Genomic DNA, 14,503 nt, shown 5'->3' on the forward strand with positions numbered 1-14,503 from the left:
TGTTCTTTACTAACTTGGCTATTATCTGCGCGTCGATGTAGATTGGTGGTGGTTTGGGGTTTTGTGTTGTTGGTTTTTCCGTTGGGTCTGGTTCCTTCTCTTGTGGCAGTGTGCTGATGAAGTTTTGTAGAGGAATTTGTCGGAGCCATTGTTGTCTTTCTGTTTCTACTGTCCTCCTAACATGGTGTTCCTCTCGTCACTCATCTGTGCTGCCTCTACTTCTGCCTCCTTTGGAAACGAGCAATCGTGATCCTCGTTTGGTTGGTTTGTTGTATCCACAGCTCCGTTTATAACGTATGTCTCGCCGTTATTTGTTATCCTGATTGGTGGCACCCGTTGCATTGCCTTGCTTTCCCCACTTTTCGCACTTGCGGGGGCACTGTTTCACATATCCGATTTCGAAGGAGAGTCGTCACTTGTTATGAACTTGACTGGGCACTAGGCACACGTCTATTCGTTTCGGCAGTCGAAAGAAAACTACGTATTCATATTTGACCGTCGTTATATGAATTGACATTTAGCTTTAGTTGCTAAAGGAAGAGACATAGAGTGGTGACTAACTCATTTGTGATAGGAAAATCTATAGAGTAACAACCAACTCTGCCCCGCGAATCGTCATTTCGTCACTCCTGCTCTTCTCGAAAGGTAGTGGACTTTATCAAATCCGTTTAGATACAGATCTTCTCCCTGATATCAGTAAGACATTTAACAGAGTAGCTAATAAGTTAATAAAGTCTCACTAGATTCTGAATCATATTATTCCTAATGATTAATTCGCTTTTCATTCAGAATACAACACCATTTATGCTATCAATAAGTTTATGTTTGATATTTTCTGGGTAACGAACGCTGATAGATTTGTAGGAGTACTGCTAATCGACCTTGAAAAATCCCTTGAACACAGTATGGTTGGATGCGTTGTTCTACAAGCTATTGAAGCAGAAACTCCCGGACCACTTAACTCACTTAGTCTGATGTACGACTCACTACAAAGAAAATCTTTAAGTGATATGAGTTCGTCCATAATTTTCTCACTTAATAATGGTGTGCAATAGGACACGGTAAATTCACCCTTGCATTTCGATATTTATTTCGGCGTCTTACTATTACTCTTTGACCTAAACAATCAGGATGAGAAATCTGCAACCGCTTTTGCAAATAATCTATTATTATGTGTGTATTTTCGTCCGGTCGCGGGGAGACGCGTTCGCTTTGAGACGCGTCAACGGGAGTCGTAAATTCCCGTTACGATGCACGAATCGACACCGCGAGCAGGGCGATCCCCTGATTTCAGTTACGAGAATAGGGGTGGTTGTGTTTGAATAACTGTAGTCTACAGTTACCTAATATATGTTTATTTAACACCATTAACAAAACGTGGGACTTACAGAAATTATTTTTCGATCTGACCCGAGGGTTTAGATGTTAGCGCGTTATAGCCCGAGAACCTGACTGACTGTCTGCTCTACTGCTCTTACTGAGGAAAACTCGGTGAGGGTGTGTTCTTCTGAACTAAGGACGCGGATTCGCTGTTTACTCTTTTCGGTAGAATAGTGAGGGTAACGATCCGCGATGCCCATTGGTTTTGGCCAATATTAATACATACAAGGAGAAAGTCTCCTGCACATTTGGCTCATGGGTGTCCTTGTTCTTGGGAAAAACCCAGCAGTTTCGCAGGGCACATCTGCTTTCTTCGCAATTAGCAAGGATGTGCTATAAACTAACGGAATTTTGGGACCTTCCAGAAACCGGCGCTGCTTATATGACTGTAACTTAATGGTTACCAGATGCGGTTTATGGGGGTTCCTTGGGCCTAAAACGGGTCACTGTGACGATGGGTAGGCCTAGGCGGCCTGACCATAAGGGATGTCGCGCGGACCATCTCACGCGACGTAACAATGTGCTTCCTACAGGAAATTTTCCCAAATTAACAAAATCTCCCAAAATACTTTTAACAAGCTTCAGTTCTATTTTCATAGTTGGAAGCTTCGATTTAATATGGGCTATTTCTCAAAACATTACAAAGTCAACTATAATGTGGTTAAATACTCTAACAAATTTAGCATTCTAGGGAAGTCATTTATTTTCAGTTGCCCTAAACCAATTAAATATAAATCCTCGATTAAATATTTAGATTTAAACCTTTTAGAATCGTAAAGTTTTTGGGTCTTAATTGTTATAAAAAATTAAGATTTCTAAATAATTTAAAGTTGGAACTCTATAGCTCAAATAACCATGCTGTCAAACAAAAAATTATTGTATTCAAATTTTTAAACAACAGTGTATATCTTTTATATTATAAATTATTAGTTGTCTATAATTATATATGAAATACTCATATGATTCAATATCTTCACTAGCACGTTGGAGAGAAGCAGGCTCGGCCGGAGGAAATATCTAAAACAATGCACAAGATGATTCAACTATCCTAGTTCCAATTTAAAAAACTAAAATACTAACTTAGAATTGTATAGCTATATGAATATTATGAGAATTTATTTATTTGAGTTAAAGCAAATAAGGAGTTATTGGGTGAAAATTAAAGATATCTCAAATAATGACTGAATTAAATACCGCGCGTTCTCAAATTCTCTTTATTTTCAAAAAGCTACGAAAATCGGATATCGAGTAGATAAAAATTGTCGGATCCGGAATGAGGAGCTATCTATGTTGAAAGAAATCCGTACAATAAGGAGATAGGCATCCTAATCACACATTGATATACAAAGTTATCCACTTAACTCGAAACCAGCGGTTGCAACAATATTGAAAACTACAACAGTTTAGTATATACGTCGCGAGCCACCTGTGAGCTGTTATTAGAAGTATAATTAGACAGTGTGGTTGTCGCTGAAAGATCTTAAAGTTGGTGTTACAATAAGGAGAAGACAAGCGAAATGAAATGAAGCAAGAAGGAAACGTACCTCGCGGATTTTCGCACAACGATTCCATGTCCTTGCACCCTTTTGAATCCGTCCTTCCAAACAAGCAAGTGCATCTGGTTTTATACACACATACAGCTCAATTTTTTTTCTTTTTTTTTTTATTATATTGCAATATTTGGATTTGGATTATCTGATATATAACTGCAATTTTTTTATTTAAACTCACATTCAACTACCAAAATTATTAATGAACTACAATAATATTGTCCCAATTTCTACAAACATTGCGGTCTTTTTTTTTATTTCGCCTGATAATTTTCATTTTTAATGTATTAATCATTTTCTTCTACATTGTACTTTAAAATTTGTTAACGATCACTTTCTACAAATTAATCTCTATTACCTCGTTTTGGATCGCTCTGTTGTGAATACATAGAGTGTAAAAATAAGGAACAAATTGAGAAACAACAAAACACCTCACAAGACTCAGATTTAAATAAATTAGTTAAAAAATAAAAATTAATTTAACTTTCGTACTGCACTACCTGGGCTCATTCGGACTAGTTGATGAACAGCGGATGTATGTTTGAACGATAAGAAGCCGAACGGTCTCTAAACCGTTTCACATCAGAATTCGACAATTTATATACAGGTTGTTCTGCTATAGGTGTAAAAAAATGTAAGGGGTGTTTCCTAAACTAAAGTAAGATAAAAATCAAGAATTAAAAATTGCGTCTTCAGCTTTGTTTTTTAGTTATTGACAATTGAGAATTAGCCGAAATATCCCTGTGTGCGAGCAAACCTCCTTACACGAAGGTCAGCCTGACCAGCAGGGTGCGCAGGAATCCTCCAATTAAACGGTACATGGACAGCAACTTACCTCGTACAAGTAGTAAAGAAGAAGATATACAGAGTAAATGAAATAAACAGAAAAGTTTATCAGACAATTAATTAACCTACGGCAGCTGCTAACATATTGCTAGTGTACAATTAGATTATATAAAATTTGAAAAAATAAATGACATTTCCGTACACAAAGTTTCTTCATTACCTTAATACGTAGAATTACACCTTATAAATGTTACCCACTACGTTTTTTAACAGCCTATACGTATTTTGTTTCTGTTAATAAATTATATTGCTATACATCATTGTTATTCTGCAAGTAATTGTTCTTCAGTTTATTGTTTTATAAGAACAATCGAATAATGTGACATGTTTGATAATCCAACCATTTAGAAAGTATAAAAAGTGTATCGACAGATCCGCATTAGAGTACAGTTCAGTACTGAAATTAAGCGAGCAGCATTCAAGATAAGCTTTTGTTATTGCGCAGCGTAATATACACATGTATTCGATTCGTCGTCGTCGTGACAACTAACGAAAATATCGTAGAAGCAAAAAAGATTATCGGTCATGTCACAGGTGGCGTAGCAAAATTTAAGTAACATAATATGCAGATTTAATTATTTACAATGTTAAACACCAACTATTGAAATCCCTAATATGCTTGGAAAATTATCGAAAGTTTATTGTAATGGTATATAATAAATATTTCTAAAAACTTACCATGGATCTATCACCCGGTTTCGCTTTCCCATATTTTATTAAGCAATTTAAACCACTGCGAAATGCACGTGCCCAAATTTGCAGCCAACCTTTTTCTTCAGAAGGTGAAACTAATTCTGTGGTAATACTAGTAAAAAATAAGCAGTACAATGCTCCAGAAGTGCCACCCATTTCTTCTTCGGCTATATGAGCTAGTTCAGTAAAAACTGACGATGGATGTGAGAACTGAAACTTGTCTAGATTTCCTAAAATTCCTGAAAATAAATGTTCATCAAAAATATTTAATTAAATTCGATCGTATTTTCTGCATCAAAAAAATGATATTAATTAATAAACTACAGACTTTTATTCAAATTCATATTTGTACGAATATAAGTAAAAAATAAAATCTTAATAAAAATTTACTTCATTTTGTCACCGAGATATTACAAAATGTGTATTTTATTTCGGATATTTAATACATTTCTGCATACTATGCTCATTTTGTATATTTCTGCACATTACAATTTTTTATAAATACATAAAAATCCACAGTCTAGTAATTAATTATATACAGGGAGTGTTTACGTTGCCAAAACCGAACATGTAAATATCTCCTTTACTATTCATGTTTAAGTTTTGATATAGCTCTCCTCGGCTTTTTCTTCTTGTAATATATGAATAAGTCAGGAATGATATTGCATACATATATTTGTTTCTGTTTTGTTTAAGATTATGCGAGCGCAGATGCGTCAGACAATTATTCAGTAGATTTTATCAGAACCGAGTCGCCGCGTATGTCGTGTGCATGTTTTGTAAGCAACAAGAAGTAGGAATATTATGAGAATCATTGAGATTTATAAGATTTATGAAAGGATACCTTTTTTATATTGAAACATTATTTATTAAGTCAAGTCTCCCTTGTTATTTAAACTCCAATTCCTTAAATGAACTTGTCTCATTACCAATCCAACAATTTTAATACAAAATCTATATATTATACACATATTTCTATATCATATTGCCTTTAATAAAAATTACGACAAATTGAGGGAATTATTGAAATATGAATTTCTATACTCATTTTTTTTAGAAAATATATGTTTGCAGTAAGTGTTTTATAACTACAGAGTTCAAGTTGAATGCGCCTATCCAAAGTACCTATTGCAATATGTACATGCAAATAATTGAGTAATCATCTTGGATGTACTGGAGCACCAATTGTTAGAAATATTGGGAATTTAATTCAGATTTTTTCTATGGGTTTAATTAAAGATAAGGTATAGCCATAATCTTTAGATTTTATAGAAAATGTAAATGAACAATAGAGAGTAAATTGTAAAGCAATAATCAAAGATCAACTTAAGTCGTTCATAAAAACGACTAAAAAACATTATATTTAAACTAATGGAGAGACATTTGTGTATCTTCTTTAATTAAAACATTTTTTCTAATTATATATGTATATTTTTGCAAAAAACGATATGGTCATGAATATGTAGTCCACTTTGAATTATTCATCTCTTTTCTTTAATATCATTTTTTTCTGGCTAACCAAAAGCAAAATATGATCTTTTACAAATACTCAAATCACCTTGTATATGATAACCAGTTTCACTTCGCACTTTTTTATTTAATATGTTGTCTTTAAAAATCTAAAGAAATATCATCATATTTCTTCAAATTGTAGTTAATTTATGATATGTACATAAATTTGTTATGTATTTTGTTTAGAAATAATTATCGTATCGTAATTAATTCGTACAAGAAACGAAAATAATCACGAGGCATTGTTAGAAACTTGCAAAATACATTAACATATAGTGTAATATTTAGTATATCTGTAGTTGATTCTGATATTAATCTTCAAAACTTGATAAGTTTTCCTTGAAATTGGAAAATAAAAAATATTTCCAATAAATATTATTTATTGGAAAATATATCTTATTGGCCGTTAATTGAAGATATCTTACAAACTCTTATTTGAAAAAACCTTACAAGTTATTATTAGAATAAATTTTAATATCTGGACGTGTTCGTCCTACTGAATATGACGTTGGATGATTACTTAATTAAATCAGTGGCTATCTTGCCGCTTACGCAATTCGTTTAATACCCGAACTCACCAAAGTATTCCAAAATCAGAAAGAGAGAGATGTGAGATAGGTACAACAAGGAGGAATCTCATGCACTGATTTTCTATGTGTGAATTACGGGTTTATGTTGCGCCATTGCTGTACATGTGTAAAGGCAAGGGTCTAGAAAATCGTCTAGTTCGTAGATATGTAATTCCGCAATCATAAAGTAATTTCTAGATCTCAATCTTCGATTCCAAAAAGAAAAAATTAAACGAAAACCAAAGGATTTAGAACATTTCAGCAAAATAGCATCCGTGACATAAACCTAAGTAGTTGTGCGAAGATCTAACAACATAAATGTTGAAATTGATCAAAACAGTGATCGGAAGATAAATAAAGAGAAAAAAAATTAGTTTTTATTATATCAAATTGAATGTTCAATATACGAATTCTTTATAATTCAACGTTTCATAAATAATAGTTAAATAATAGTTAATAGCCAAGTTTCATAATAAATTGTTAATAATTTTTCAGGCTTACTTAAGTTTAGGAGTTATTAGTATTAGAAGTTTAGGACTTGCATAAGACCTTAATACATAAAAAGGATGGTATATACCGATAAAATGCAGACCAATAATGTTGAATCTTGGTAGAAGGGTTCAACGATCATCATTAAATAATGAAGGAAATTTTGTATTTATTCCTAGACATGATATGGCATACATACCAGTAGCAAGTCTGTTAAGCGTCGATCCTGTGTCACCGTCTCCACATCCTCTATCTAGATCATTAAGATGAATTTCTTTCTGAATGATACTTTCACAAGCACTTTTCAAACATTGCTTTAATAAGTTCTGTAGTTCGACAGTAATTTCCATTCCAATTGTTTCCACTGTCCGTACTACTAGATCTTGAACAACCTTTCGTGCACTTTCTGTAGAAATGCTATATACGCAACCTGGCCACTTTGGTGCAATAGTAGGTGCATCTAGGCAACCAAGGAACAAACTTTTATTATCTTCGGATAATTTTAAAAGAGTGATATGCACTCCAGCACTGTTCAGTGACGTCATCAGTAGTCCCGCATACACACGAAGAGGCTCGATATTCATACTTCCTATATTAACAAACATTCTTTGTAAAACATTACAGTGATTAATGAACTTTATTATTAAGATTATTTATTCAGCTAATTTATTTAATTGTTAAGTTTATGATATATCAAACCGTTTCTTATGTTTTGTCATTTTCTTTTTTTTTTACGTTTTCTCTCACTTTAAAAATTTGGCGTAAAATTACAGAAAAGCATTATGAGCATAACTAAAGATCAAGACATATGAATTTGACCCCAAATTCAATACCCAAGATTCACTTCACAGCAATTGAATACTATCTGTAGGATATAAAGATTTGTCCATTACGTCTTTCAAGAATTCGACCTTCATAAATTAATTTGAATTAGGTTGGGTTAGATTTGGACTTCCTGCGGAGCTCCGCAGAGGGACAGGGGGTTTTCGCCGGAGAACGAGCCGCAATTACGCGGTTGAACCCAGCATGCGTAAGCCCATTGAGTATGGCGAGCCGACGAACCCGAGTAATTCGTGCGGACGCGCGTGAAAGGCGAGAGAGCGTCACAAAGAAAGCTTCTAGTCGTCATTGGAACTGAGTACTCCGACCGGCTGATCTGACTGCGAAGTGAGCAACATAGGAGGGTCCTAAATACTCTCCTCCCATGCAAGGCGGTCGGAGTGACAGCGATTCGAGCGAGGGGTCGGACGTCAAAGTGGATGTAGACATCAGTTACCTCCGGTGGTGGGAAGGGGGGATAAAATCGTATTTTTAGAGGAAAAACACCTCCCTGAGGAGAACAGTGGCGTGGGGATGATATTCGTTGAGTTCATGTGGCTACCCCATCGCGCTCGATGAAAGTCATTGTGAGGGTTTTAGTGGGTAAAAATACCATACTACATGAAAACAAAAGAAAAAATTTAAGCCTCACTAGTGAAGTCACTCCGAGAACCCACGTTCGATTTCCACAAAAGTGGAAAAAGTATTTTTTCCGCCACCACTTCAGGAGAAAGTCCGTGAATGCAAAGTAATCTGCGAATCAAAAAGCGAATTTTCCAGTACGAAAAAGAGGCACTGTGGCGAAAAGGACATTGACTTCCGCCAGTCTGCCCATCGCCATGGCTTAGGACCGTCCAACTGTACACGAAGAAATAACGGTGATATACGACAGGATGGAAAGGAGAGCAACAATGGAACGGAACCGAACACGCTGAAAGAAAATACTCCGAGCAAAGAGTACCAAGAAGACTGGCAGTGACTATGGCTAAGCGACATGCGTGCGGTCCAGAACTAGTCGGAGACTGTGGCGGGTCACCCTGGCCGTGAGGAAGTACCCTGAAAAGATAGGGGTCCGGTTTGTCATTGAACACAACCGAACCCCCAAGGATGGTTGCATCGGATGTGCATGGAGAGGGGCAGCCCATCCAGCTCCAAGAGGAAGGACCTTCGTAAAAACAAAGGCAAAGGCGTGAGAGGTACTGGTGATGTACCTCAGTATTCTCTGTGCCTCTCCTATCACGCTCGAAGACGGACACCGAAAGAGTTGAAATAAAGAGAAGTAAAAATCTTGTATTTAGAATCCGAATCTTCAAAGAATGTCACTATGAATTTTGAGAATTCGTTATTATTATGATCTTTTATTTTAATTTTTATTTCCTTTGCAAGTTTGTTTAGATATTTTTTGTTTTCACTTGTTCTATGTTTTTGCCATTTTGCTTTAGCTTTTCTTTTTCCTCTGATTTCGTCAAAGATGTCTGTTGGAATATTTTTGTTTGCCTGTTGTTTGGTTCATAAATAGTAGTTTCCCATGCTGCTTTTTGTATAATTTCTGTCAATGTTGTTACTGTCTGATCGATGTGTTCGGGTGTTTTAGTGGAATATTGCAGTTGATTTTGCTCTCAATTAGTTCTTTAAACGTTTGCCATTTAGTAGTTTTAATGCAAAGCGTCTCTGGATTGCTGTAAAGTATTGGTCTGCTTGTGTATTCTATTATTATCGGTGTATGATCGGAGCTAAGCTCAAAACTGGGAGTTATTTTTAATTTGTTTGCGTATAGTCCTTTTATAACTGCAAAATCAAGCAAGACAGGAATTTTGTTTAGATCTGTCGGCCAGTATGTTGGTCTTCCTGTGGATAATATGTTGAAATTACTAGTTATAATATATTTTTCTAGTGTTCTTCCTCGAGGTGTGTTAAATTTGAGCCTCATAGCGTGTGCTTTGCATTGAAATCTCCCACTGCGATGTATTTGTCACCTAAGGATTGAAAATACTATTCCCATTTTTGAAATGCCATTTTATGTCATGGTGGTGTATATACTGCTGACATCTGGAAGTAATTGCTGTTAGTTTGTGTTACGGCGCGCTAGACGGTCAGTGAGACGTACCTTTCGGTCTGACCGCCGACGCCTATCTCTCGTCAAACTGACCTGCAGTAACCTAAGGAACCACCATAAACCGAATCTTTTCAACTTAATTTCGATTCATACAAATATTATTCGGTTTATGGATGGTCATTTGAACAGTCATTAGGTTTATTGCACTCTCTTGCTAATTACGGGAAAAGCAGATGTGTCCCGCTAAATGGCGGGTTTTTCCCAAGACCAAGGCCACCCATGAGCCAAATATACAGGAGACTTTCTCCTCGCATTATGTTTATTAACTTCGGCTATAACCAATGGGCATCGCGGATCGTGTGAACAACGAATCCGGGTCCTTGGTTCGGTAAGGGCACACCCGAACCGATCTTTCCCCCTAAATGGCATGAGATGAGTCAGTCAAGTACAATTCTAGCCACCGAGGCAGTAACTTCAATTGACGCCAACGAGACAGTCGATTCTTCGCGTCAACATACTTCGGACGGTTCTTGCACTCATTCGGCAAACTAGTCTAACAGTTTCACACGATATCGGGATTCATCGCGTTAACCGGTATCAATTTCAACTTATTTCTATATACGTTCCAAGTGTTGTGAAAAGTGCGAAATAAATAAAAATATATAACTGGAGACTACAGTTATTTCAATATAACCACCCCTATTATCGTAACTGAAATCAGGGGATCGTCCTGCTCGCGGTGTCGATTCGTAGATCGTAACGGGAATTTACGACTCCCGTTGACGCGCCTAACGGAGACGCGTCTCCCCGCGATAGGACGAATAAACAGTTTGTATTTTAACGGTGGTCGTTTGAACGCGTTCGTGACTAATTTCACCATGCAACTGGTGTTTGATATCGTTTCTTATTATCATTGCAGTCCCTCCGTGTGCTTTTCCTGAGGGGTGTTTGCTATCATAGATGGTGTAATATGGTATTTTCATGTAGCTTTTTGGTGTGAAATGTGTTTCTGAAACAAGTAATATGTCGATATTATTGTTATACAGAAATGTCTTAGTTGCGAGGGTCTGTTGTTGTAGGCCATTGGAGCTCCAAGCTGCTATTTTCAGTGTGTGCATTTCTATTTTTTACTTAACATGTTTGTAAGTAGTTGCAGTGTGACTGTAATTTGCTGAGTATTGCATTTTGCTCACTTATCATTTTTGTTAGCATTTCAGTGTTTTAGATAGATTGAGCAGTTACCTAATTTCTGTAGCGTCGTTATTGTTGTTGTTTTGGTTGTTTATAGGTGGTGTTGGTTAGTTAGTTGTGCATAACTTCGGCTACCAAAGGTGTTAATGTTTCTATGGTTAGTGTTCGATACGATTTGTACATTGGGTGTTGGCTCTGGTTCTGCAATTTCTTGTTGTGAGGGATAGCTGCCCTATGTTCTGCTTCGAAGCGATGGAATCAGTTTTCGTTGTAGTTGTTTTGTGACTTCGCAGCCTTTATAGCTTGCTGCGTCGTTTCCATCACAATTATAGCATTTTACTTCGTTTGTCTTTCCTGTATATGGGCAGTTTGTTGTTAGGTGGTTTTCTTCACATTTGACACACGCTGGGTTTCTGTTGTAGTATTTTTTTGTGTGTCCGTAATGTTGACATCGTATGCATTGCGGTATGTCCTTCTTATAACGAAGTGGCTCAATTGTTACTCTTGTGTTTAGGATTTTTCAAATGTCAAAGATTTCTTTGTTGTTAGCTTTGGATTCAAGTTCTATTAGAAACGGTGATAATGTCTATTTCGTATCGTATCTGGTTATATTATTTATTGTACCTGCTTGGTGTCCGATTTTTGCTAATTCCTTACATATATTTTCTGTGTTTGTCCTTGGATGTAGTCCTCTAATTACTATTTTGTAGTTTTTTTTCTGTTTTGAGCTGGTATGTATGATACCCAGCGTCTTTCTCCTTTAGTGCTTGCGTCACTTTTCTAAAGATTTCTGGAGTTTTTGTTTGTACTTTTACTTGTTCTAGTTTTAATTGCTTTATACTGTAGTTTTCTTTTCCAGCAGTGTTATTTTAGTAATTCCGGAGGATTTATTTTTTGGGCATCTATGTAGATCGGTGGTGGTTTAACGATATGAGATATGATCTTTCCTTTTGGGTCCGTATCTGTTTCTTCTATTATTGAACCAAATGAATTTTGGAGTGGGATGTTTTGTAGTTACTGTTGCTTTTCTGTATCTGAAGTTTTCATGACGATTGTGCCTGGTATTATTTTACACTTTCTGCGCGCTATTGCTATCTTCCAGTGTTCATCTTGATGCGATAGTTTGTCATCATAGTTGTTTTCTTCTTAGTTTTGCATCGTTTCTATTTCTTTTGTAGCTTTATTTATTTAATATATTTTACCTTTTTTTGTTATTTTGATTGGTGGTATTTGCTGTTGCATTTTGTAGCTTTACCATTTGCCAGTGTTTGTTCTTTTCGTTCATCTAACTTCACTGCTTGTCGCACTTTCACACAAGCACAGTTTCTTACGTCTGTCTAGCTCGGCTGCTGAGACAGAACTGATTAGCAAGTTTCCCAAAAATTTCATCTGATCATGTTCAAACAGTAAATACAAATAAAGTAACAATTGACATATAAAACAAGATATCAGTAATATGGTATCGGTTTAACGTGTTGAACATGATCTATGATAGAATATTTAGTAATAGATATTTAATAATACTTTTGCAAGTCTCGTAACATGATAGCATCAAATAACTCGTAACATATTTTGCTGTATTACGGGTCGAGGCTTTGCGAGCTATACGAAAGGCCAGCGAAGGTATTTTATGACATATAGTTACAGTGTATTAACAAATATGTGATCGCATCTAACGCTAAGTCAGGCAGCCGCTAGGAATAATCAATAAACAATAAGTTTACAAAGACGAAACAGATGGAAATCAGAGAGCCTTTCGGATGGAGACATGCGCAAATTGACCTATAGCTAAATCGGAAAGTCATTCCAGGAGAGTAAAATTTCATGAACGAACCTGATTCGAAATCCAGCAAATGTTAGGAGATTGGAGGAAATACAGAGGATTCTGATGTGAAATAAAGGAGTTGTTGGATGCTAACGAACTTAATGCGAAATCAGGAAGCAGCAAGATGAGTTTAATTTTCGTGGACAAACCTGAGACAAAGATACTAGGTTGGAATGATTTCTTTCGGACTTTGAGACGTGCGAACGAACCTGATTAGAAATTAGCGAGTCGCAGGAAATATTATTACAGGCCACATAACTTTAACTAATAAAAGTTGACATGATTCTAGCGGTAAAGTCACGTTGCGTGAGAACGTTTAGCTAGGTTGTACGAATTGTGGGCTTAAATGTTAGAGTTTAAAATAATTAGATTCGAATTTATACAGGAAACCCAAATATGTATATTGTAATCAAAAGACTGTTATAAGCTTTTCTGTTGAGAATAAAAATGAATATATGTATACAGTATTGCTTGCTTGGATTTTTGGTTTGGACTGACAATGTGAAGATTAAGAGTGGTGTCGAAATAATAATGAATAGAATTTAGGTGCTTGCGAATTCTGCAGTGTTAACGATTAATTCGAAAAGGATCTTTATTCTGATCTCACTATACTACCTCTTAAAAAACGCGACGCGATGTTATGCAGAGACTTTCGCGACGTTCTGTCCGGGGAAAATAATTTCTCGGCTGGTGATATACCAGGAGAATACAGAAATTTCATGGTAAGATAGAACCTGTCTTTACCATTTACCAATTAACTCCTTCTGGGAAACGGTGCTCCCGGATATTTTCACAGTAGGTCTTAATAGCAATTATTTTCCCCATATCATTTTAGGATATTGAAATATTTATATGCGTATAAAGTACAAAATTGGTGTCCCAATTGGAAAAACCATACATATTAGAATTATAACCGAATCTGCGATAACACTATTTCGCGCCCATCAATATATACATTCAATGTGTCGCGAAAAGACTCACTTATGACATCAAAAACTAATAAATAATAAAAGTTTATTTTACATTGAATAGACCGTTATTAGGATCTATGTTGACTAGGTATGTTTTAATCATCCCGGTCAGTACTATAAGCTCTTTAAACATTATATCTTTTTTCAACGTCCTGTATAGTATAGTCGTTTGTCTCATAATAAATTACGAGCCCCTTGCTCGAATCTACAATTTTTACCTGCTAATGTATGTAAAATCCGAGAGCTCGGTGATAACTAATGTACACTCGTCTGTATCACGAGAATGGAAAGAGTTAAAACTCTATGTGAGTACTTATTTTATAGCTACATCCCTCTTTTATAAACATGGCAATAAGTTTGTTTGACGCAATCACGAACAGTATCATTTAGAGTAAGGTTGAATATAGATGCGACATGAATGAGATTTACACATCAATGAGAAATGAAAAAACTTGTGACGTGTTGGCAAAAATCTAAGCTATCGGTGATTATATCCAAAAAATTTTTATTTCCTTTTGATAGTTGCCTTTTGTTCTCGGGATACAGACGAGTATACATTACTTATCAGCCAACTCTGACATAATACTTCTTTACTATTTCAG

General features: G+C 35.7%; 1 protein-coding gene across 3 annotated transcripts in view; it reads right to left on the reverse strand.

The window, feature by feature from the left end:
• The window catches only part of LOC132905651 (triokinase/FMN cyclase-like), a 67,321-nt gene that overhangs the window by 21,706 nt on the left and 31,112 nt on the right, over positions 1-14,503 (reverse strand). For 2 of the 3 annotated variants that reach the window (XM_060957159.1, XM_060957156.1), the window contains exons 7-8: positions 7,239-7,628; positions 4,455-4,708 (exon numbers count right to left, since the gene is read on the reverse strand). In XM_060957159.1, coding sequence (XP_060813142.1) covers positions 4,455-4,708; positions 7,239-7,628 — 644 coding nt within the window. Of the gene's footprint in view, positions 1-3,803; positions 4,263-4,454; positions 4,709-7,238; positions 7,629-14,503 lie in introns of those variants that run through there. The other variant, XM_060957158.1, reaches the window with a different exon arrangement.

Source organism: Bombus pascuorum, chromosome 3, assembly GCF_905332965.1.
Source record: "Bombus pascuorum chromosome 3, iyBomPasc1.1, whole genome shotgun sequence".
NCBI classification, from domain to species: domain Eukaryota; kingdom Metazoa; phylum Arthropoda; class Insecta; order Hymenoptera; family Apidae; genus Bombus; species Bombus pascuorum.